This window comes from Hibiscus syriacus, unplaced genomic scaffold, assembly GCF_006381635.1.
Source record: "Hibiscus syriacus cultivar Baekdansim isolate YM2019G1 unplaced genomic scaffold, ASM638163v2 tig00116975_pilon, whole genome shotgun sequence".
In the NCBI taxonomy this organism is placed as follows: Eukaryota; Viridiplantae; Streptophyta; class Magnoliopsida; order Malvales; family Malvaceae; genus Hibiscus; species Hibiscus syriacus.
The window spans coordinates 1,312,735-1,337,573 of record NW_024063499.1 but is presented as its reverse complement, the minus strand read 5'-3'; the positions used below and the strand labels follow the sequence as shown (position 1 = coordinate 1,337,573).

Here is a 24,839-nt window from a genome sequence, read left to right as displayed (position 1 = left end):
AGTTTTAATCTTAAAATAATTTCAAAACAATTTTACAAAGTATTTCGAACTGTTTCAAAGCTAAAAATTATAGTTTGTCCAGAGGGAACCGATTCCCCCTGAATGATTTGGCTCCGAGAAATTCCAGTATGCTCGGAGGGAACCGATTCCCCCCAGGGGGTATCGATTCCCCCCACTGTTCAACGGTCGAATATTTGAATTTTACACTTAGGGAACCGATTCCCCATGAGTGGTACCGATTCCCCCCACGCTCCAAGCAGAAATATTAATTGTTTTCACACTTAAACAGCTCCAATAACTTCATTAATGATCCCCAACATTTAGAAGTGATTCAAGGTTCATTTAAACAAGCTTAGAAGCCATTGATCAACAACAAGAAACATCAAGCAACTAGAATCAAGAGAGAATCAAAGAGAAAGCATCAAACCTCAAGTTTGAGTATTTCAAGCCTATTTTTCATTCAATATTCATTTTGCTTTTCAAGAACACTTATTGTGCTCAATTATATTTATTCTTGAGTGTTCTTTCTTTGTTCTAGAATTGTGAAAACATCTTACCTTGTGAGGTTTTCTTATAAGTTTGCGAAATTTGTAATCTTCTCTTTGAGAAAGAGTGTTCTCAAGAATTGGGGTATAATTCTTGAGGGAGTTGTAAGGTTATCTCTTTGTCCTCAAAAGAAAGACAAATTAGTGAATTTGTTGGAAAATCCTTAGTGTGGATAGCTAAGGTAGTGGACGTAGACTTTGTTGAGAAAGTCGAACCACTGTAAATCGATATGCAATTACTTTCAATTTTCTGCAAAAATTTCCACCAAAATTTTAATTACCAATTCACCCCCCTCTTGGCCGATTCCGTCGATCGATTAACTCAACAAGTATGAACAGTACCGTGAACAGTATTGATTCTAAAAATTTTCTAGAATTTTGCAGGGTATCGATACCCTGCTACAGTGTACTGATACCCTTGCTACAGTAATTTCGGTTTACTTATATAAAACTCATAAAATTTAAAAATTCATAACTATACATTTACCATTTACATAAATACGTTTAAAACATTACAAAACTCGATCAGAGCATATATACTTAATTTATGACTTTGTTTACATGCCAACCTATATATATAACAAATCATACTGTGTAATTTACTTCTGATCTGATCTTCGACTGGAGGTATGTTGTTCTGTTGCTTAGCTTTGCTCCTCTCGCTTTTCAGTACCTACGTGTAAATCACTTACACGCTAAGTCATAGACTTAGTGAGGAATAACATATAATAATAATAATGCATTTCATATCCATATGAACATATCATCTACTTATTCAATCATGTCATATATGATTCCATATAAATAATAATAACATGATAACATGTAATAATGCAAACACTTTTATACCTTTTGTAAGCCCATGTACATTACTGATGTAACCCCCTAGACCCAGCCTATGCGTTTCGACTAAGTCTAGTGGCTCACATTATGATTCTTTAAGACATTTTTTTCCGAAACCGTTATTCAATCAATGTAAAATCACATTATAAATGACATGAAGTTATAATAAATCATACTATCAAAACCTAACTTGTAAATATAATATCAATAAGTAATAAATTAATTTAAAACATATCTTAAAAATCAAATCACGATAAACTGAATAGTAATAGAAAAAGTGTCATCATATTAAAATACCATACTTTAAAATAAGGTCCATGTTAACAAAATAAAGACAACTTGCAAGGTAAAAACATTACAATCAAATATACTTCAAGAGATATGTTGATCCTCCAAGTGCTCAATCCAGGGTAACTAACCAACAATATCTGAAAGGGGGAAAACATTTTCGAAAAGTGAGCTAGGCTCAGTGTGTCCCAACATTACCATAAAATTTCAATAGGTACACTAAACAAATCATAGTCCATTAAGTCCCATAAAATTATACTGCAGTAAATCTCTTTACAAAGCGTTACCCTAAGGGAACATCTTAGGGCCTGAGAGCCTACCCAAGATAGATTTCGGGGCCGTGGGGCCTACCTAATAACACATCTTAGGGCCGCAGGGCCTACCCGAGAATGATCTCAGGGCCGCAGAGCCTACCTAAGAGTCACATTAGGTCCGTAAATGTTTCCAGCTTGATCAGGGCTGTACTTTATAAATTCGTATTCCAAAAATTTAATTGCACCGTGTTATAAATTCCATAAATCCATAAACATGGTAATCATATACCATTTCAAACAAATATCAGATAACAGTCATAATCCATAAATCATCACATTAAATCGGTGCATCAACAATACGGAAACCAAAGAATTCAGTGTACCACATATTAAAACAAATAAAACAGTTCAGTAATAAATAGGGAACACACCTCGATAATATGTTCAAATCGTGGATCTACTGATGCTGGTTTCACCACGCTCTGCTACAGTTTTCGAACCTAATTTATAATATCACTATATTACTAATGGGTAACATAAATAAATCTCTAAAATCATAAAATTTACGAGTCTTACGAGTGAATACTGGTATACGTGGTTTAACTGATCTAGAAGAGTTGGGTCGAGCTATCGAACGATCCGGAGAGTCTCTTGTACCTTCAAACAATAATAATTAATCAGCCCCAAATCTTACTTAATTGTTCAAAGCTAGAATTCTTAAGTATATAAGCATTTTTCGGGTTTGACTATCATTTTGGGGTATTTCGAGTCTGAATTTGGCCAAACGGACTGCGGAATCGGAATCAGGACGTCGAAAAACATAAAGTATGACTTTTTTGAAAATTCAGATTCTTGGTCAAAGTCAAAGTCAACCACTTTGACCGTAGATTTGGAGACCTTCGGATTCGAATTTGACAAAACAGACCACGGAAACGGATTCGGTATGTCGAAAACTATCAGGATAGGTATACTCGGAAAAGATTAACGGTCGTTTAATGCTCGGTCAAAGCCATTTTAAGTTTTGGTCAAAGAAAGTCAACGGTCAACGGTCAACGGTCGGGTCGGGTCAACGGTCGGGTCGGGTCAGACCGGTCAAACCGATTCAGACCGGTCAAACCGATTCAGACCAGTCAAACCGGTTTCCAGCAGCCACTCGCCCTGCGGCGGCGCGTGTGGCGCGTGAGGCGTCCTCCGGGGCCCTAAAAATCCCGGAAAAATTTCTAAAAATTATTTTGAGCGATTTCAAGATACTTACAACGATCGGTTCAAATTTTTGAACGGCGGAGAGCTCGATTTCAAATCGGCCGAATCTTTGACTGCACCACCCTCCTCACGCGCCGCCGTCTACGGCGGACAAGATTGACACCGGTGAACTCGGAACGGCACAAGGAACACGATGGTGCGGGAGGTGTCGTAAACAGAGCAACGATCAGCGGTGAATTTAAGATTTTCTCGGCGATAGAGCTAACAAAACCGTCGCTACTTTGACTGGAAATTCCCGACGTTTGGCCGCGTTTCGCTTCAATTAATTTGAAGGTTTTGCTCCTCGCTCGATGATGAACACAACGGTGGTTTCAAAACAACGATCGGAATTCGGACGGCGTCGGAATCGAGTTTGGAAGTTGTGTGCGTGAGGAAGGATTTGTGAAATTGATTTCTGTGTTTTTCAAAACAGAAATCACGCATATATCAATTGTCTGCCGACACTCCATGGTTAAATTCAGGGCTTGGTCCCTGAATTTTCTTTAACTTTAAAACAAGCTCCAAGTTTTAAAATCTTTCAATTCAGTCCCAAATTTTCACAATTAAACCCTCAAATTTTAATTAAATATTATTTTGAAAATCGGGTTGTTACAATTCTCCCCCTCTACAAGAAATTTCGTCCTCGAAATTTACCTTATGAGAATAGTTAAGGAAACTGAGCCTCCATTGACTCCAATGTCTCCCAAGTAGCTTCTGAGGGGCCTCGATTCCTCCACTGAACTTTGACCATTGGAATTCGTCTATTCCGAAGAACTCGTTCATCTCTCTCCAAGATCTGAATGGGCTCCTCTTCATATGACAAATCAGGTCTCAGCTCTACTTCTTCAACCTGAATAATGTGACCTGGATCTGGATGGTATCTCCTCAACATTGATACATGAAAGACATCATGAATACGACTTAGCTCAGAAGGCAACTCAAGCTGATATGCAACAGGTCCTACCCTCTTCAAGATACGAAATGGTCCAATAAATCTTGGACTCAATTTACCCTTACGCCCGAATCTTAATACTTTCTTCCAGGGTGAAACTTTCAAAAAGACCCGATCTCCCACTTCAAACTGTATATCCTTCCTTCTTTGATCTGCATAAGATTTCTGCCTATCAAATGCCTCTTTCAGACGGTCACGGATTAATCTGACTGTGTCCTCCGTCTCTCGCACTAACTCAGGTCCCAACGTTTTCCTATCACGCAACTCAGTCCAACAGATCGGAGTGCGACATTTACGCCCATAGAGTGCTTCATAGGGTGCCATACGAATACTAGTCTGATAACTGTTATTGTAAGCAATTCAGCCAACGGCAAAAAGTTCTCCCAACTACCATGAAAATCGATTACGCAACCCCGCAACATATCCTCCAGAATCTGAATTACTCTCTCAGATTGACCATCAGTTTGTGGATGAAAGGATGTACTATAATCCAATCTTGTTCCCAAAGCCGTATGTAACGCCTTCCAAAATCTTGAAGTAAATCTCGGATCTCGATCAGAAATAATAGACAATGGAACACCATGCAATATGACAATCTCTGAAATATACAATCTTGCCAGCTTATCCAAAGTATAATTTACTCGCACAGGAATGAAGTGAGCTGACTTTGTAAGTCTGTCAACAATCACCCAAACTGAATCTTTTTTCAAAGGAGTCATAGGCAAGCCAGTAACAAAATCCATAGTAATACGCTCCCATTTCCATTCAGGAATCTTGATAGGCTGTAACAAACCTGATGGATGTTGATGTTCTGCCTTAACTTGCTGACAAGTCAAACACCTAGCCACAAAGTCAGATATGTCTTCTTCATACCAGTCCAATAATACTCTCTCTCAAATTCCGGTACATCTTATCTCCTCCGGGGTGCATAGCATATGGACTACTGTGAGCCTCAGTAAGGATAGTCTGCCTCAATTCAGCGTCATCAGGCACACATATCTACCTTTAAAGCATAAAACTTCATCCTGATCAATTGCGTAATCTGTGTTTGTCCCCTGCTCTACTTGCTCAAAGATGGAAAGCAAGGAGCTATCAAGGGGCTGCTTAGCTTTGATCTCATCAACCAAGGTCGGCTTAACTTGCAATTCTGCTAACAAAGTGCCATCGTCATATAAATTCATCTTGGCCATTAAAGACCTCAACTCCGATACCGTCTTTCGACTCAAAGCATATGCTACAATGTTAGCTTTACTAGGGTGGTAATCAATCACGCAATCATAATCCTTTAGAAGCTCTAACCAGCGACGCTGTCTCAAATTAAGTTCCTTCTGGGTCAGAAGATACTTTAAGCTCTTATGATCTGTGAAGATGTAACACTTCTCTCCATAAAGATAGTGTCTCCAAATCTTCAAGGCAAAATTACTGCTGCCAACTCTAAATCGTGAGTAGGATAATTACTCTCATGCGGCCGCAGCTGACGGGATGCATAAGCCACCACCTTACTTTCCTGCATTAAAACACAACCAAGTCCTGAATGTGAAGCATCACTATACACTGTAAAATCCTTCCCGGACTCCGGTTGAATCAACACCGGTGCTTGAGTCAAAACCGCCTTTAATTTCTCAAAGCTCTCTTGTTGTGCCTCGCCCCAGTCAAACAAACATTCTTCCTTAACAACTTTGTCAAAGGAGAAGCAATGATCGAGAAGCCCTCAACAAAACGTCGATAATAACCAGCCAAGCCCAAGAAACTGCGGATTTCAGATACGTTCTTAGGTCGTTTCCAATTCATAATAGCCTCTATCTTGCTGGGATCAACCTGAACACCTCGCGCAGAAATAATATGCCCCAGAAATGACACTTCTTGAAGCCAAAACTCACACTTGCTTAGTTTGGCATATAGACGATGCTCTCTCAAAGTCCGCAGAACGATCTTCAAATGCTCGTCATGCTCTGCCTCAGTACGAGAATAGATCAGAATATCGTCAATGAAGACCACCACAAATTGATCCAAATATGGTCGGAACACCCGATTCATCAAATCCATAAAAGCTGCAGGAGCGTTCGTCAAACCAAAAGGCATCACTAAAAATTCATAATGACCATATCTAGTGCGAATGGTCGTTTTTGCAACATCAGATCCTTTAACTTTCAATTGATAATACCCGAACGAAGATCAATCTTAGAGAATACAGTAGCTCCTCGCAATTGATCAAATAAGTCATCAATCCTGGGTAATGGGTATTTATTCTTGACCGTCATCTTATTCAATTTCCGATAGTCAATACATAATCTTAGCGACCCATCCTTCTTTTTCACGAATAGAACTGGAGCTCCCCATGGTGAAGTACTATGTCGGATAAATCCTCGATCGAATAATTCTTGCAATTGGACCTTCAACTCCTTAAGTTCCTTTGGAGCCATGCGATAAGGTGCCATAGAAATAGGTGAAGATCCCGGATAAGTCTCAATCTCGAACTCTACCTCTCTATCAGGAGGTAACCCAGGCAACTCCTCAGGAAAAACATCAGGAAACTCGCTAACTGTACGAATCTCCTCGATTGTGGACAATGCACCTTTAGTGTTCAAAATACAGGCAATGAACGTCTCATATCCCTTTCGGATCATACGATCAATTTCCATCGCTGAAACTATATTGGAGAGATAGCCACGCCGTTCACCAATTAACACAACAGTCCGACCATCTGAAGTCTTCAGGGTAGCTCGCTTGTACTCGCAATCCAGATTTACCTTGTGTTTATTCAACCAATCCATCCCAAGAATTAGATCAAACTCCTCTAGAGGAAGCTCCATAAGATCAGCGAGAAAAATTTCTCCCTGCACCTCCAAAGGACAACGCCGAAATACCTTATTCACTAATACCGCTTGTCCTACTGGACTTGTAACTGTAACAATATTTTCAGTGTTCTCTATCGGAATCTGAAGGTTTCGAGATACTGAGCTCGATACATAGGAGTGAGTGGAGCCATTGTTCAGTAATGCAAAGTATGGGATAGAATAAATAGTAAATGTACCTGCAAAGTATGAGATACTGAGCTGAGGACAATCCCTCCGAAAATGTCCACTAGATCCACAATGAAAACACGCTCCGGTCTTCCTATAACACTCTCCCGTGTGCCGTTTCCCACAAAAGTCACACTGAGGCACTAGAACCGGAACCGAAGAACCACCTCTACTAACAGCTAAAGGTGATGATACAGTAGGCCTGAAGCGTGTATTGCTCCTCTGAGGGGCTGAAGTACGAGTCCTCTTACCGGAATGTGCGGATGATTCAGTAGGGCCAAAAGATTTCCTAGATCGCTCCTGATCAACACGCTCTCTACCAGAAGCTAACGCCTCCATCTCCTCATCATCCTTGGCTCTGCTTACCAGCACATCAAAAATCTCATCTTGAAGGGCTACCACCTGCCTACGTAGCTCGTATCTGAGTCCAAAGGCAAATTTACGACATCGATCTCTTTCGGTAGGCACCAGACTGATTCCATACTTTAACAATTTCAAGAACTCTATCTCATACTCTGAACAGTCATGTCACCCTGAACCAAGTCCTGAAACTGGTCGTCTCTGGACTAAGTAGCGCTCACCCAAGAATCGGCTCCGAAAGCGCTCCTTGAAGAAATCCCATGTCAACCGATCAGTAGAAACACTACTGGTCACTGACTCCCACCATGTGTGGGCATTTCCATCTAACATCGCTACTGCCCGTCTTTCTGTATCCTGTAGCCAATCTTCTGCTTCAGTAGGAATTCTCCAAGCTGTCCTCCAAAAGTCCTGACCCCATTAGCAATTAGAGTCTGCGAAATAGGAACCTCAGATACAACACCAGCAGCTCTGACTGCTCCCTGTATCAATGCAGAAATTGTCTACCAAAAGTCTCATCCAAAGCAACTCCGGTAGATTCTGACTCAATATCTGTCGCTCCTATGATCGGTGTAGTCATGCCAATACCATCGGTAAGAGGCAGATTCATTGGGGTCGTAGGAGCAGGATCACCTATCGGAGGTGGGGGATCTACTCGTATCTCATCGATCGGATCTGCAAATCTAGCCACTCGACCTCGTCCACGGCTAGTTCGACGACCACGTCTAGCACTCATTTTGATGGATCTCAAGTTTACTACAGAAGATAAAACTTAGGGTTAGATAAGCACTTGGAGTCTCGAACACAGTTAAAATTTTAATAACTTTGTGATATGACCTTTGTATCCTGTTTTGTAAAATATTTCAAAATCGTATCTTCCATGTGGACTCATACACAGTCCGAGGGTTAAAAACCAAAAGCTCTGATACCAATAAATGTAACCCCCTAGACCCAGCCTATGCGTTTCGACTAAGTCTAGTGGCTCACATTATGATTCTTTAAGACATTTTTTTCCGAAACCGTTATTCAATCAATGTAAAATCACATTATAAATGACATGAAGTTATAATAAATCATACTATCAAAACCTAACTTGTAAATATAATACCAATAAGTAATAAATTAATTTAAAACATATCTTAAAAATCAAATCACGATAAACCGAATAGTAATAGCAAAAGTGTCATCATATTAAAATACCATACTTTAAAATAAGGTCCATGTTAACAAATAAAGACAACTTGCAAGGTAAAAACATTACAATCAAATATACTTCAAGAGATATGTTGATCCTCCAAGTGCTCAATCCAGGGTAACTAACCAACAGTATCTGAAAGGGGGAAAACATTTTCGAAAAGTGAGCTAGGCTCAGTGTGTCCCAACATTACCATAAAATTTCAATAGGTACACTAAACAATCATAGTCCATTAAGTCCCATAAAATTATACTGCAGTAAATCTCTTTACAAAGCGTTACCCTAAGGGAACATCTTAGGGCCTGAGAGCCTACCCAAGATAGATTTTGGGGCCGTGGGGCCTACCTAAGAACACATCTTAGGGCCGCAGGGCCTACCCGAGAATGATCTCAGGGCCGCAGAGCCTACCTAAGAGTCACATTAGGTCCGTAAATTTTTCCAGCTTGATCAGAGCTGTACTTTATAAATTCGTATTCCAAAAATTTAATTGCACCGTGTTATAAATTCCATAAATCCATAAACATGGTAATCATACCATTTCAAAACAAATATCAGATAACAATCATAATCCATAAATCATCACATTAAATCGGTGCATCAACAATACGGAAACCAAAGAATTCAGTGTACCACATATTAAAACAAATAAAACAGTTCAGTAATAAATAGGGAACACACCTCGATAATATGTTCAAATCGTGGATCTACTGATTGCTGGTTTCACCACGCTCTGCTACAGTTTTCGAACCTAATTTATAATATCACTATATTACTAATGGGTAACATAAATAAATCTCTAAAATCATAAAATTTACGAGTCTTACGAGTGAATACTGGTATATAACTGATCTAGAAGAGTTGGGTCGAGCTATCGAACGATCCGGAGAGTCTCTTGTACCTTCAAACAATAATAATTAATCAGCCTCAAATCTTACTTAATTGTTCAAAGCTAGAATTCTTAAGTATATAAGCATTTTTCGGGTTTGACTATCATTTTGGGGTATTTCGAGTCTGAATTTGGCCAAACGGACTGCGGAATCGGAATCAGGACGTCGAAAAACATAAAGTATGACTTTTTTGAAAATTCAAATTCTTGGTCAAAGTCAAAGTCAACCACTTTGACCGTAGATTTGGAGACCTTAGGATTCGAATTTGACAAAACAGACCACGGAAACGGATTCGGCACGTCGAAAACTATCAGGATAGGTATACTCGGAAAAGATTAACGGTCGTTTAATGCTCGGTCAAATCCATTTTAAGTTTTGGTCAAAGAAAGTCAACGGTCAACGGTCAACGGTCAACGGTCAACGGTCGGGTCGGGTCGGGTCAACGGTCGGGTCGGGTCGGGTCAACGGTCGGGTCGGGTCGGGTCAACGGTCGGGTCGAGTCAGACCGGTCAAACCGATTCAGACCGGTCAAACCGATTCAGACCGGTCAAACCGGTTCGAACCGGTTGAAACCGGTCAAACCGGTCAGAACCGGTTGAAAACCGGTCAAACCGGTTTCCAGCAGCCACTCGCCCTGCGGCGACGCGTGTGGCGCGTGAGGCGTCCTCCGGGGCCCTAAAAATCCCGGAAAAATTTCTAAAAATTATTTTGAGCGATTTCAAGATACTTACAACGATCGGTTCAAATTTTTGAACGGCGGAGAGCTCGATTTCAAATCGGCCGAATCTTTGACTGCACCACCTCCTCACGCGCCGCCGTCTACGGCGGACAAGATTGACACTGGTGAACTCGGAACGGCACAAGGAACACGATGGTGCGGTAGGTGTCGTAAACAGAGCAACGATCAGCGGTGAATTTAAGATTTTCTCGGCGATAGAGCTAACAAAACCGTCGCTACTTTGACTGGAAATTCCCGACGTTTGGCCGCGTTTCGCTTCAATTAATTTGAAGGTTTTGCTCCTCGCTCGATGATGAACACAACGGTGGTTTCAAAACAACGATCGGAATTCGGACGGCGTCGGAATCGAGTTTGGAAGTTGTGTGCGTGAGGAAGGATTTGTGAAATTGATTTCTATTTTTCAAAACAGAAATCACGCATATATCAATTGTCTGCCGACACTCCATGGTTAAATTCAGGGCTTGGTCCCTGAATTTTCTTTAACTTTAAAACAAGCTCCAAGTTTTAAAATCTTTTAATTCAGTCCCAAATTTTCACAATTAAACCCTCAAATTTTAATTAAATATTATTTTGAAAATCGGGTTGTTACAACTGAGAACTTAAGGTATTTGAGTACATAGAGGTTGTGCACATCTGCTATCATCACAGCTCGTATAAGTCCCACTAAGTGGCATATGAAATTTTGTCCCGAAGGACATGTGAATATGTCCCGAAGGACCTATGAGTTGTCCTGAATGACCTATGAAACCCTCGACTCTTCGCATGCCAACTATACCTATAGCTCTCATATCATATACAATGGGCATTATTATTATATTTCATATATTCATGTACTCATGTCATTTCTCTTGTGATCACATATACCTTTTCTTCTGTCACATACCACATGTATGTGTAAACATTCATGTCATTTCATATAACATGTGTAACATATTCATGTAAGCATGTATATCATGTCACAAATAATAAACTATACCTATTTCCATGTATTCATGCACACATAAGAATCACAAATCAAATAACATTTTAGGAGTCACTTCTTACCATAGTAACTCCATCATTGGCTCCTCGCAAGCCAATTTTCGTTCAATAATCATACGTACAATTTAAATTGTACTCACCTTAGCCTTGCTTGCTTTAACTTGATCCTAATTCTTTAATTGTTCCGGAACAAGCTTACGTTTTATATCTATATAATAATACATGGATCATATTAGTATCCTAATTGATATACTCTAATCTCTCATTTCTTAAACTAAAAGAAATGTTATTTTCATTTCTTGTTTAAAGTAGGTATCGATACCCTCTATAGGGTATCAGTACACCCCTAACTGAGGTATCGATACCCTGCCTAGGGTATCAATACCCCTATTGTAATCTGTTATTTTCGTTTAAGAGTGTATTGGTACCCTTCCTAGGTAGGGGTGTAAACAAGCCGAGTCGAGCTCGAGTATTACTGAGCTCGACTTGACTCGAAAACTCAGAAATGGAGCTCGACTCGAAAACTCGCGAGCTTAAAATTTTTAAGCTCGACTCGAACTCGAAATCCTGAACTGAAGCTCGTGAGCAGCTCGAAAAGGCTCGAAATGAAAAAAAATCTTAAACTTAACAAGATTGAATCCTCAAATTCAAACTCGAACCTGAACCTTAAATACATGAAAGCCTTATTGTATTTTTTAAAAAAATCAACACATAAATGTTAATATTATTAATAATTTATTTTTAAAAAATAAAATCTTAATATATTATATTTTCGAGTTACTCACGAGCTTTTCGAGTCGAGTATCAAGTAGCTCGTTTCGGCTCGTTAAGAATTCTAGTCGAGATCGAGTTCGAGTCAAGTCCATTCGATCTGAGTATTTATCGAGCCTTGACCGAGTCGATCTCGAGGAGCTCGCGATCTGTCTCGTCTCATTTACAGCCCTATTCCTAGGGTATCGATACCCCTATTGAAATCAACAAATTTTGGCCCAGAAATCACTATTCAAATACGAAAATTCACTATTTTCAGCTTCAATTCTTCATATTTCATCCCCTTTCATATTATTAACTCAAATACACATACTTAAACCAATTTATATCCATTTATCTCATCTTAAACCTCAAAATTCCATCTTTCATATGGAATTAATAATCATACCCATATTTTCAATATGTTCTAATTTTAATTCTATCACTTCATATATCTTAATTAAGCTGATGACAAGTCAAATTTAACTTCAAATTCAACTTATCAACTATTTTCCAGAAATTCATTTAAAAACTTCTTCTCTTTAATCTCTCATAACTTCTTCATCTTTTGATTTTAAGATAACTTAAACTTTCCTCAAGCTTAGTTATCATCTAATGATCAAAACTCACTCTTAAAATTAACAAATAATCAACTAAATAGAAAACTCACCTTTGCTCTAGCTTGGCACACGAGAAGAAGAGATGAGAAGAAGAAAAAGAGAGTTTCCAGATAACTCTTTTCCCCCCCCCCACGTGATTCATTCTTATCAAGGGGAAAAATATCTTTCCTTGTCAAATGATCATTTTACCCTTTAATTCCTTTAATAATTACCAATAACTTTCAGGATTTATTTTCAAATAAATCATTTAACTATTCAACTATTATACTTTTATCACCAAATTCTAAAATTTTATAATTTGGTCACTAACCGGGTATTGAAATGTTACAATCACAAAGTCAACAAAGCTAGCTGCTTCTTTCAGGACCTCAGAAATTTTATCTAAACAATTGATGAAAAAGAAAGGAGATAAAAATAAAAAAGTATTGAAGTGTGCAATTGCTTCTTACTTATATATCATTGATCTTGATCTTTGGGTTTATTCTCTTATATTAATAGATGTTAGTAATCATTCTAAATAAATTGTACTTAACCTATGGTAAAATCAGTATTCAACATATCATTATCTGTTATATTTATTTTTTATGTTATTTTGATTATGATTATCTTTCATCATGAATAATAAATTTTGTTTGCATCCTCTATATTTTTTTAGTTGCTTAATTGATTTTTTAATTATTTATATATATATAAATATAATTTAATAGATAATTTGTGCTCTTTTTATGGTTTTAGGACAAGCGATTAATTAATATGTTTAGTCAATAATTTTTTAAGCTTTACATTTTTAAGATTATGATTTTATTATTATTTTTATTTATTCAATAAAATTTGTTGTTGATTGAATTTAGTTTGATTACTATTATCATTGGTACATAAAATTAAGCATGTTCAAACGTTCAATATTCTTTAATATATACATGGAAAAGAGTCTAACTAATATAGATATTGAATATATATATATATATGTGTGTGTTAAAATAAATAAAATTTGTCATTTTTATTAGTTAAAAAAAAGTTAAGGTCACTATTTGGACGTCAAATATATGCTTGGAAAGACGTAGGAGTATGATGAAAAAAAGGTAAAGAAGAAGACCGCACGATTGCACGAACTCTTCACTAACTCCGACATATTCATTTCGTCCAGCATTAGTCTATGCATGTGCCAATCTGGGAATTAGCTTTTGATCTGTCATTTATTGTAGCAGTGGATTATTATTTTCAAAGTGATCGATTGAATCCAAAACTCTTTTCACTAAAAAAAAAAGTAGCTTTATTTTTTGAGAAACAAATTATAACCTCTTATGTTAGAGTGATGTTGTTGATGTAATATTTAAATAGGAAAATAACACTGCTGGTTTTTTATATTTGATTTTGTTCACTAATTTAAAAAAATGATTTTGATCATTTTTTATATCCTTATTTTAGTCATTGAAGTACTCTAAATTATTTTGTTGACATGACATATTAGTAAAGATTATTAAGTTTAAACTTGACTTCTGAATTTTGGATTGCATATTAACTTGACATTAAACTTTATATAAAATATTAATTTAATCCTTAAACTTTTTATAAAATTTCAATTTGACCATGAATTTAGTCAAAGTTCACGTCAGTAGCTGCCAATCATCACCATTTTCAGTCACTATATGTTGTCGTCTTTAGTCACCGTCGATCGCTATTACCGATGACCGTTGGACCTAAAATTTTCAATTCACCGTTTTTACCTCCCAAACTTTAATCTAATGTTTGTTTCACCAAAAATAAAAGATTAAAAATTTTAAAAATAAAGTTTGAAATCAATATAAAAAATCAAAATAATTTTTTTATAAGCATGTTAACTTCAATGTCTTTTGTAATATGTGAATTCATTATCTTATTTTTATGCCGTCTTTAATCAACGATAATTATCAATATTAATTTACAAATATATCAAATAAAATGTTTTTTTTATAATAATAATAATAATAATTTGAAACGTGTTCATGAATGTCTTGTAGTTTGTGTATATAGTGGCTACATAAAAATAACACTCACATAATATGTTTCCTGTCTCATTATGCATATACTTGACATGGTTAATGCTCTCATAAACTAGTAGTGAGGGCGGTAAGGAATCGGAACGCCGGGTGGTTGTGGTTCTGAAACAGTGGTGGAGCCACCAATGTTGGCAGAGGCCCACGAGAAGTAACTTCACGGGGTTAAGAGAAATCTTTGTCTCTGTCATTTTTTAAGTATTAATTAATATTGAAAATATATATTTTTAGAAAATAAAAAAAATTTAACCGGCTCCACTCAATTAAAAAAATTATTTTTATGAAAAATAAAATATATTTTAACCTAGTAAATTCTTGGTTCTGGCCCTAGTCAAAGCAAGAGTAAAACTGAAAAACTCGAAAGGTTATGGTTCGACATGCTGTCTACATGCAGAACCACGTGGTTTGCTCATTTCTGTGCTTACACTTGGATTTGTCATGTGGGAGAGACAGACATACAAATTTATATCAAGGAAGATTTATAAATTTTTAAAGGATCTTAATTTTTAAAATTTTAGGATAAAAATAGACTTTCACTAAAAATATATAAAATATATAAATTTTAGAATTTTCAAGAAACAATCACTTTCATTCGTCTCCTTTGATCCATCTTTATATGATAACCTCAACAATTGACATAAAAGATTAATTAAAATAAAACACATAGTGGTAATTTATTTTACGGGAAAAATTATATGACATGATATATGTTGGTATAATGTGATATTTTGTTAAATTAATTAAATATGTAATATATTAATAGAAATATTATTTTAATTTTGATTAGTCTTCCCCCTCCTTATGACAAAATATAATTATTAATCAAAATTCCAAATTGGTAATATTTTACAATAATTATGCGGTCGACAATTGGATTAACATTTTAAATCCCAAATTTAATTAGAGTAGAAGAAAATTTTAATGAACCAATAGCAATAAAGAAAGTCAACGAGCAAAAGCGAAATAATTGTATTGTATTGCATTACATCGATACGTGCGGCGGCATCTCTTTATTAAAAACCCCAAAGAAAATAAATAAGGTAAACGATAAATTTCATCACTAAACTTTTAAATTAATTTATTTTTCGTCCTCTATTGTTGGATAATTAACATTGTTATATCTGAGTATTCATTTTTAAAAATTATGAAAAGGTTTCAAAATATTTTTATTTTTGTAAAAAAATTATATGATTTCGTGACGATGGAACACATTCTTTTAAATTATAATAGTGGGGAGGTGGAGAAAGACTAAAAAGTAATGTATCTTAATTTTATATCGATCACACAATTAAAATTATAGATAAGAGTTGTTCTTTCTAGATTCTTGATTGAGTTTTACAAGTTTTAAAAAGATTTTTTGAAATCCTAAATTAATAAAGTGACAGGTAAATTTATCAATATCATATGTGATAAAAAATGTTAAAAAATGACAATTCTAATTTCAATATGACACATAAATAAAACTTTAAAAGTTTATAGAGAAAGAAAAAAAAAGTAACGTGACTAACAGGTAGTTTGCATATCAACAAAATGAAGTCCACATAGATATATAAAACCATTTATATTATAATGTTGTTTCCTAGTAAACATCGGAGTGATTAAAAAGAAAATAATATGAAAGTTTAGTAATCGCATTGAATATTTTTAAAATTAAATGACTAAAACAGGAATACGTATAAATTGAATGGTGAGATTTATAGTTTAACAAATAAACAAAAACAGTCGAAACATTACACTTGCGCTTATATATAGATGTGTCATCAAGCAAAGTACAGCCAAGCCAGCTCCCAATTATCTTAAAGCTGCAAACATCATATAGATAGGCTCAGTCTTTTGATACTCTCCGGCCGGTCATCACCATGCCGAAAATTGCCTTGGGAACTACCCGAGAGGCTGCTCAGCCTGACTGCATAAGAGCGATTGCTATCGAGTTTATCACCACTTTCTTCTTCGTGTTCGCCGGAGTTGGAGCTGCAATGACCGCCGGTAATCAAGCATTCATTAGCTTAATTTCACCACTATCATGGATCAACTTGCTTTTTATGTTTTTTTAACGTATTGTGATAATGAACAGATGAGTTGGGAGGAAATACACTGGTGGGGTTGTTTGCAGTGGCGGTGGCTCATGCTCTTGTGGTCGGCGTTATGATATCGGCCGGACACATATCCGGCGGCCATCTTAACCCAGCCGTCACGATTGGGTTGCTATTCGGCGGTCACATCACGGTGTTCCGAGCTATCCTGTACTGGATTGATCAGTTGTTGGCATCTTCAGCTGCTTGTATACTTCTCAAGTATCTCACCGGAGGATTGGTAACGTCTGAACAGATACATATTTTATAACTTTTTAAGTTTATTAGCTTTCTCTGGTGCCTCGATGAACCCGGCTCGGTCATTCGGACCGGCTTTGGTTAGCTGGAACTGGACCGATCACTGGGTTTACTGGGTGGGACCTCTAATCGGGGGCGGTCTTGCTGGCTACATCTATGAGAATTTCTTCATTCTCAGGACTCATGTTCCCCTTTCCCATGAAGATGGCTTTTAAGTCTTGATTAACTTTATGGTCTCCTTGTCTCTCAATGTATTAAGTTTCAGTGCAGGGTTACTCCACTTTGTATCTTTGTTTGATAATCTATTTTACTAATTAATCGATAATCGAATAAGAATTATATTTTATCCATTAAAGTTTAAGTTGCATAATTGGTTGCATAAATAAGCAAATCTATATATATTTATTTCTCATTAAGATTGGATCGGTAAGGCCAACATCATATGGTCTTTTACTCTTTAGTAGCTGGCCATGTGGAATCATTCACACCACATGCCTATCTAAGCTCTACATGATATCTTGTCTACGCTCATCTCAGCTCTCTTTTATGAAATCATGCAACTACTAAGGATCCAATTTGATTTGATCCAATCGAAATGGTTCGGATTCAACTAATAATTTAAATTTAAAGATGTAAATATCAAAACATTATCTTAAAACTACTGGAAATGATTACCTTGAAGCTTCTTCTCGACCCAATTAGGAGACAAAACAGGGTTCATCTCGTACTCCATTGTCGTCTTCGTCTTGGAATCATTTCTCTCTGCAAAATCGAAACACACTTTCTCTTCAGGCATAACTTTAACTCTCCACACTTTAAATGTCTGGTCCAAACTAGCACTGTAAACCAGAAACCCCATCACGATTTTCTCCATCTCCAAACAAGCCGCCAAGCATCTAACCGGTCCTCTATGACCATCCAACACCGCCAGACATTCATGGAAACAGCTCCCCTCCTCTCGTCTCCAAACCCTAATCGTCGTATCCTCGGAGCCGCTAAAGACCAACCTCTCGACAGCCGCCAAACATAGAACTGCAAAACGATGTCCTTGTAAGAAACCGCCATGATTGAACCTACCCGACATTTTTTCCTTCTCCCAGAAGTTGATGGTTCCGTCGGATGAGCCCGAGTAGAGGAAACAGTTATTGAATGTCGTGCTCAAGGCCAAGGCATTAACCGGAGATTGTTGGAATTTTAGTGTCATCGTTAATGTGTGCGAGTTTTCTCTATATACTCGTCTCCATATCTTTACTGATCCATCGGTGGAACAAGTGAAAACGCAGCCGTCGTCTTGGTTTACGACGATGGCGTTAACGTTGCTTTCGTGTGCCACGAATGAGTCGACACATTTCTTGTCCAAAAGCCGCCATGCTTTTACTGTTTTGTCGTACGAGCCGGTGTACAAAAGTCCCTCGGCGTGGTAATAAACCATGCAGGAAATGCAATCTTTGTGTTGTTGGCTGCTTGTTTTCGGGAACTTTAGAAACGAGGTTTTTTTAGGGAGTGTTGTGATCTTCTTGTACCTGAAATTATCCGAAACCGTGTAGTTCCATATTCGGACCTTAATGTCTTTATGTGTGGTGAAAAGCATGTTACCGTACGCGAAAATGGCCCGGACTTCGCCGGAACTCGCCTTGATATAACCCCGCTCGGTGCAGTCGGGTTGCCTCCACGCCCTAATACGGTTGCTATCGGAGCCAGTGAAAACTAACCCTTTCGACAGCGCTATCGAGTAGATGTTCCCTTCTTGGCGATGAAGGGAAGCGATGCAATGGTAGAGGAGAGCCGGGGACGGGGTTTGAAGAGGGGAGAGCGCCCACGGCGATTCGGGACTACCGGGCGGGAACATCGAGTGCATGGCGGTGGGACTCGCTCGGGGGCTCGAAGCTCGTCCGGGGCTGAATTGGAGATCTTGGTCGTGCATATCTAAGCGATGAGTTCTGATGGAAAGGCGAGGAGGTGATTGGGATGGATTGCTTTCTTCATCCATGAAACCATGGAGGGCATGTCTCCCATAGAATTCCATGGCAAATAGGATATTGTGAGATCAGAGTGAAAACATGTGAGAGCTGGCTACAGATATAAGTGATATGCATTGATGGTGTGGTTATATAAACTTAATTTGGTGCGTTGTGGTTACTGGTGATGACTCAATAGCACCATTAAAGAAGACGTGCTAATACACGATGAAAGCCATTACAAATACAAATACGTTCAATGATACTTGCATTCATTGACGTGTAATATTGTTTAAAAACGAAGTTAGGATTGTTTATTACAAGGATCTATACAATATTTTTACCGATGTTGGTAAAATCCAAAAGTAATTCCAATCATTGGAAGCTTACAAGGTAAGATCATCTGTAGAAATTCCAGCTCACGGGTCATTCAAGTACACTGTATTTATACGAGTACATTGGGTGGTTCCAATCATTTATCATTGTTCAAAGATTAGGTAGCCATCCTAACTACTGACATTAACTGTTTTAGTAACGAGGCTGCCCACAACTAGGGATGGCAAAAAAACCCGAACTCGACGGGGAAAACCGAAAACCGAATTAAACGGGTCGGGTTCGGGGATGATAAACGGGAACGGGGACAGGGACGGGGAAAACCTATTTATTTTAAACGGGGACGGGGACGGGGACGGGTTTGGTAATCCCCGCCCCGATTACCCGATTACCCGCCCCAATTACCCGTCCCGATACCCGACCCGATAAATATTAAAAATAATTATTTATATATATATATATATATATATATAATATTAATAAATTTAATTTAAATAAAAAATATATATTTAATTTAAATATATATATATACCCGGCCTGATTCCCAGCCCAATACCGACCCAATACCTAGCCCAATACCCGTTTAAATAATCGTTTGTGCTAAACGGGGATACCCGTTTCCCCGCGGTTTTTCCCGATTACCCGACGGGGATCCCCGTTTAAATCCCCGCGGTTTTTTAAACGGGGACGGGTACCGGTTTTTTAAACGGGGACGGGGACGGGGGGACCAATACCCGGCCCGAACCCGGCCCGTTGCCATCCCTACCCGCAACAGGAAACATGAGTCCCCAATTGCTTCATTGTAGAACTAACAATGGCACGCACAAAGGCACAACTGGTTCATGTTTTTAATTAATTAATAATATTTGATTTCGAGATAACTACCGATTGAAATATAAAATTATAAAACCAACATTAAAAAAATCGAAACGGATAATGTTCATAGGCTTTAGCCCTCTTTTCATCTTTTCCAAATTAGGTTCAATAGAACAGTAGGCCCATTATTAAAGTTCCCAGTGGCATCATGAAGCCCAAAATCATTGTTAGCTTTTTGGGTAAATTTGAGAAATTGATAATTTAAATGCCACTTTCAATTGAAAAAATATTTTGTGGAAAGTTAAGGTATCTTTTATTTTTATCTATTGAAATTTCAAACATCCAAAAATCATTGCAGTCCTAAATGTTTATGTACAGTTTTAATTTAGATATTTTATTTTTTTATATTAAGAAGATTTCTAAGATATTTCAGATGAAAAACTTCAATATATTTTATTACTTATAAATTTGAAACAAAATGCCAATAAGATAAAAACAAGAAATTTGATCATAGTAGAGAGAACTCTACCTTGTTAAGGGAAAGAAGGAGATTAAGATCTCCTATATCAACCTTAAATCTTTTTTTTCGTTTATTTAATTTGAACGAAAATATTTTGATAGTACTTTTTCATATATTAATAGAATTAATCATTCATTCTCTCTAATTATCAATTTATATATCGATAATTTTAAATCTAACTAAAATTCTTTAATTTAAAATTTTTAATAAGATTTTTTTATAATTTTGACATTTTTAATGTAAAATCAATTAGTAAATGATTATTTACTCTATATTCTAAAATTTCTCTCAAACCTTAGCGGTTAAAGTAGTTTCCCTAAAAAGCCTAGCTGGAGATTCTTTCTTTGCAAATTATATTGGTAAAGCCAAAATTTCAGTAAAACGGAAGCTGCGTTGAATCCTTGTTCTCTTCATTTCACTTTTCGGCTGCTCATGGTAAAAAGGTAGTTCATCAAATCAAAAGGAAAAGGAAAAGGAAGGAAAGAGGACGAAGATTGTTCTCACTAGTTTTTACAACTGTGTACCTCTTATGGAAGATTCCTAGCTTCTTTTATTTTCCTGAATTTGAGATTCCTTTTACCTCAAGTCGAATAGTAAGAGTTCGGCCAGCAAATCGTAAGCGTCCTTTTTCCTCTCCTTTTAGTTGAATTTTGTGTTTCTAGCTGTTTCGTTAATTCTCTATGTATTTTCTGGATCTTCATATTTGATTAATAGAAAGAGTTGGCGCTAGATCTGCATTTGAATGGTTTACACTCTCTATATCGTTGACTTCTTTTTTCTACTTGAATCGTTGACTGCTAAGGTTGATTCAACTGCTGTTCGGTATGCTGATTATATGGTTATAAGGTTTTTTGAATCTTTTTTGTACTTGGTTTGAATTAGGTTCATGGACTAGGGAAGGAGTTTCACTCTGACTTAATGCAGGGACCGAGGAACACAATGCAGTGATGATATTTAGCATTGGAGCTGAGTTGAGAATATGTCCAGTTGTTTTTCAATGGGACACGAACTTAAATCTTGGTTTCAGTTAGATGTCAAGAAATTGATATGGCTCATAGGAATTATGTTTGTCGTGATTATAAAACTCCATTATCTTGAGGTTCCATACGGGAATATGCTGTCGACATCGTTTCCTTCTGATAAGGTTTCAGTTGAGGGACAAAGTAGTTTCTTAGCTAGTTCTCCGCCTTCTGCCGAGTCAGAGGTGACGACAAGTAAAGTGAATCGTTCAATCGGTTTGGAGTATAATGGAACATATGCCGGTAACGAGAAAGCTCAAGATAATGAGATCTGTGAAGAAAGGGACACAGATTTGAATAATGATGCTATATCAGAAACCAACGTGGGCTTGAAAATATCTTCTACATTCGGGGAAGGTAGTCCAAACGAGTCTTCAACAAAGGAATTGGTAGAATTGAATAAGAATTCTGAAGTGGATTGTGGTAAAAGTTCCAAAAATAAGACTAAATCAGAGGAGGCAGGTGCTGTTAATGAAACAGCTAAGGATTTTGAGACCAATGAAGGAAAGGACAAAGATCAGAGTAATGATTTCATATCAGAAGAAGTAGGATTGAAAAGTTCTTCTATATTAGATAATCATTGGGAGTCTTCATCTGAGGAATTTGAAGATTATCTCGAAAGTTACAATAATAAGACGGTGGCAGAGGAGGCTAGCAAAGCTGAAGAAAGGGTCACAAATTCATCAATGAAAAATACCTTAGAGAAAGATGTTGAGGTAAGTATTAGGAACCCTGTTGTGCCTGTCAATTCCGGTATATCTTCAGTGGAGCAACACGTGACGCCAAGATTTGACAAGAAAGGAAAATTACAAGAAGTTAAGAATAATTCCACCTCATTCGGTGATGAGTATAATCCCCCCAAAACACCCAAGATGAAGAGAAAGCCTGAGATGCCATCTACACTAGCCACGATATCTGATATGAACAATTTATTTTATCAAAGTCGTGTTTCATATTATTCCACGGTATGCTCAAACATCTTGTTTTTCAATTTTTCCCAAGGAATGGATTTATTCAAATACTTCGATGATTTGTTCTGTCTCCATTTTTTTTTTGTAGACACCAAGATGGTCTTCAGCAGCAGAGAAAGTGCTATTAAATACAAGATCGCAGATTGAGAATGCACCTATTTTAGAGAATGATCAGCAACTCTATGCGCCTCTTTATCGGAATGTTTCTATGTTCAAAAGGTATGTTGTGGACTCTATATTCTTTTTTCATTTTTAATCATTAAATTAAAATGTAGTACAAGCAAGTGCTGGTTGAGTTGACATTGGTAAGATGGATATATGCAAAAAAAAGAAAAGAAAGAAATAAGTTCACAAAGAGGTGGAAGTAGCAAATCAAATCTAGAAGAAGGGAAGGATCTTAAATCAATAGATCATTAATTATTGTAGAAGGGATAAAAGCATTAGAGTATGACAGAAATCATGCGTGAATACTATTAGTCAAGAAGAGTAAATGAAGAGTAAGATAGAGCTCGCATAGTCTAGGGAAAAGATTCCGAGCTTTTTTAAATGGTATATGAAACTTGAATTTGTTTGCTACTTCTACTCAAGATCATAACGTATAAACAAATTACAGGAGCTATGAATTGATGGAAACCACTCTCAAAGTATATGTCTACAAGGAAGGAAAGAGACCTGTATTTCATACCCCGGTTCTCAAGGGTATTTATGCCTCTGAAGGATGGTTCATGAAGCAACTAGTTACCAATAAAAAATTTGTTACCAAAAAACCAAAAGAAGCCCAACTGTTTTACTTACCTTTTAGTTCTAGAATGTTAGAAGAAACACTATATGTCCCTGATTCTCACAATGAAAAGAACCTTATAGAGTATTTGAAGAAGTATAAAGACATGATTGCAGCAAAATATCCTTTCTGGAATAGAACTGAAGGAGCTGATCATTTTCTCGTTGCTTGCCATGACTGGGTATGCTTTTTCATGCTTTCTTGGTTTTTACTTATTTTTCCTCGCATTTGGAACCACTTAAGCTCTTCTACTTAGTTACAATTGGCATGATTTCTTCAGTTGTGAGTTCTTGTTTTGATTTCCGTTTTCTTCTTAGTTTAAACTATCTGGCAGGTCCCTGTAGTTATAGGTTTAGGAGTCAGTTAATCATTTATTCTTCAACATAGAGTATGTTGTAATAAACATTACTTTCTCAGGCAGCATCTGAAACAAAGGAATACATGGCCAACTGCATAAGGGCCCTCTGTAATTCCGATCTCAGAGAAGGTTATATTTTTGGGAAGGATGCATCTCTTCCCGAGACCATCATTTGGAATCCTCAGAAACCTCTAAGAGCCCTTGGTGGCAATCCTCCATCTAAGAGATCAATCCTGGCTTTCTTCGCGGGAGGCATGCATGGTTATTTAAGGCCAATTCTATTACAATACTGGGGAAACAACAAAGATCCCGACATGAAAATCTTCGGTCAAATGCCCAACCGTAAGGGTAAAATGAACTACGTCCAACACATGAAGAGCAGCAAGTACTGCATTTGTCCCAGAGGTTACGAGGTCAACAGTCCACGAGTGGTAGAGGCCATTTTTTATGAATGTGTTCCGGTGATCATATCTGACAATTTTGTTCCTCCTTTTTTCGAGGTCTTGAATTGGGAATCGTTCGCGATCTTTGTTCTGGAGAAGGATGTTCCGAATCTGAAGAAGATCCTCTTGTCGATCTCGGAGGAGAGATATCTGCAGATGCAGCTCAGTGTCAAAAAGGTACAACAACATTTTCTTTGGCATCCTAGACCAGAGAAGTATGACATATTTCATATGATTCTGCATTCTGTTTGGTATAATAGAGTTTTCCAAATGAAGGCCTAGCTTAGATTATTTGAGAACCAGATACTCTCTTCTTCCACACTATTTTACGTTGTATATAGTGTATAACGTTGAAATTTAAGTTTATATTTATTAATTCTTACTTATAACGTCAAATAATTGTAATCAAATAAAATAATAAGAGTATTTTTATTTGAGTTTAAAGTTTAATTTAATTAATTATTGACCCTTTTATGCATATGAGCATAATCATATACCTCTCTTCTAAAATCGAAAAATAAACATTTGTAGGTAATAATAGATCATGATTTTATACTTAGGGCCAACCTCTAAAATTTTAAGTGGAACAAATTTATAA

General features: G+C 37.0%; 2 protein-coding genes and 1 pseudogene across 3 annotated transcripts; 2 read left to right on the top strand and 1 right to left on the bottom strand.

The window, feature by feature from the left end:
- Positions 1 to 16,493: 16,493 nt before the first annotated feature.
- Positions 16,494 to 17,317, top strand: LOC120192448 (annotated as a pseudogene).
- A 205-nt stretch (positions 17,318 to 17,522) lies between these two features.
- On the bottom strand, positions 17,523 to 19,159 carry LOC120192447 (protein JINGUBANG-like). The gene has a single exon (XM_039195227.1). It carries the CDS (start codon positions 19,066 to 19,068, stop codon positions 17,701 to 17,703), a length of 1,368 nt encoding a protein of 455 aa, XP_039051158.1. The 5' UTR covers positions 19,069 to 19,159; the 3' UTR covers positions 17,523 to 17,700.
- Positions 19,160 to 21,078: 1,919 nt separating this feature from the next.
- On the top strand, positions 21,079 to 24,550 carry LOC120192574 (probable glycosyltransferase At5g03795). 2 transcript variants are annotated; one of them, XM_039195331.1, is made up of 5 exons: positions 21,079 to 21,284; positions 21,552 to 22,653; positions 22,748 to 22,878; positions 23,273 to 23,621; positions 23,858 to 24,550. In XM_039195331.1, the coding sequence occupies exons 2-5, from the start codon at positions 21,649 to 21,651 to the stop codon at positions 24,521 to 24,523; spliced, it is 2,151 nt and encodes a 716-aa protein (XP_039051262.1). In that variant the 5' UTR covers positions 21,079 to 21,284; positions 21,552 to 21,648; the 3' UTR covers positions 24,524 to 24,550. The 2 variants fall into 2 exon arrangements, with proteins under 2 accessions (XP_039051262.1, XP_039051263.1); XM_039195332.1 differs by having other exon boundaries at positions 21,542 to 22,653.
- Positions 24,551 to 24,839: the final 289 nt, after the last annotated feature.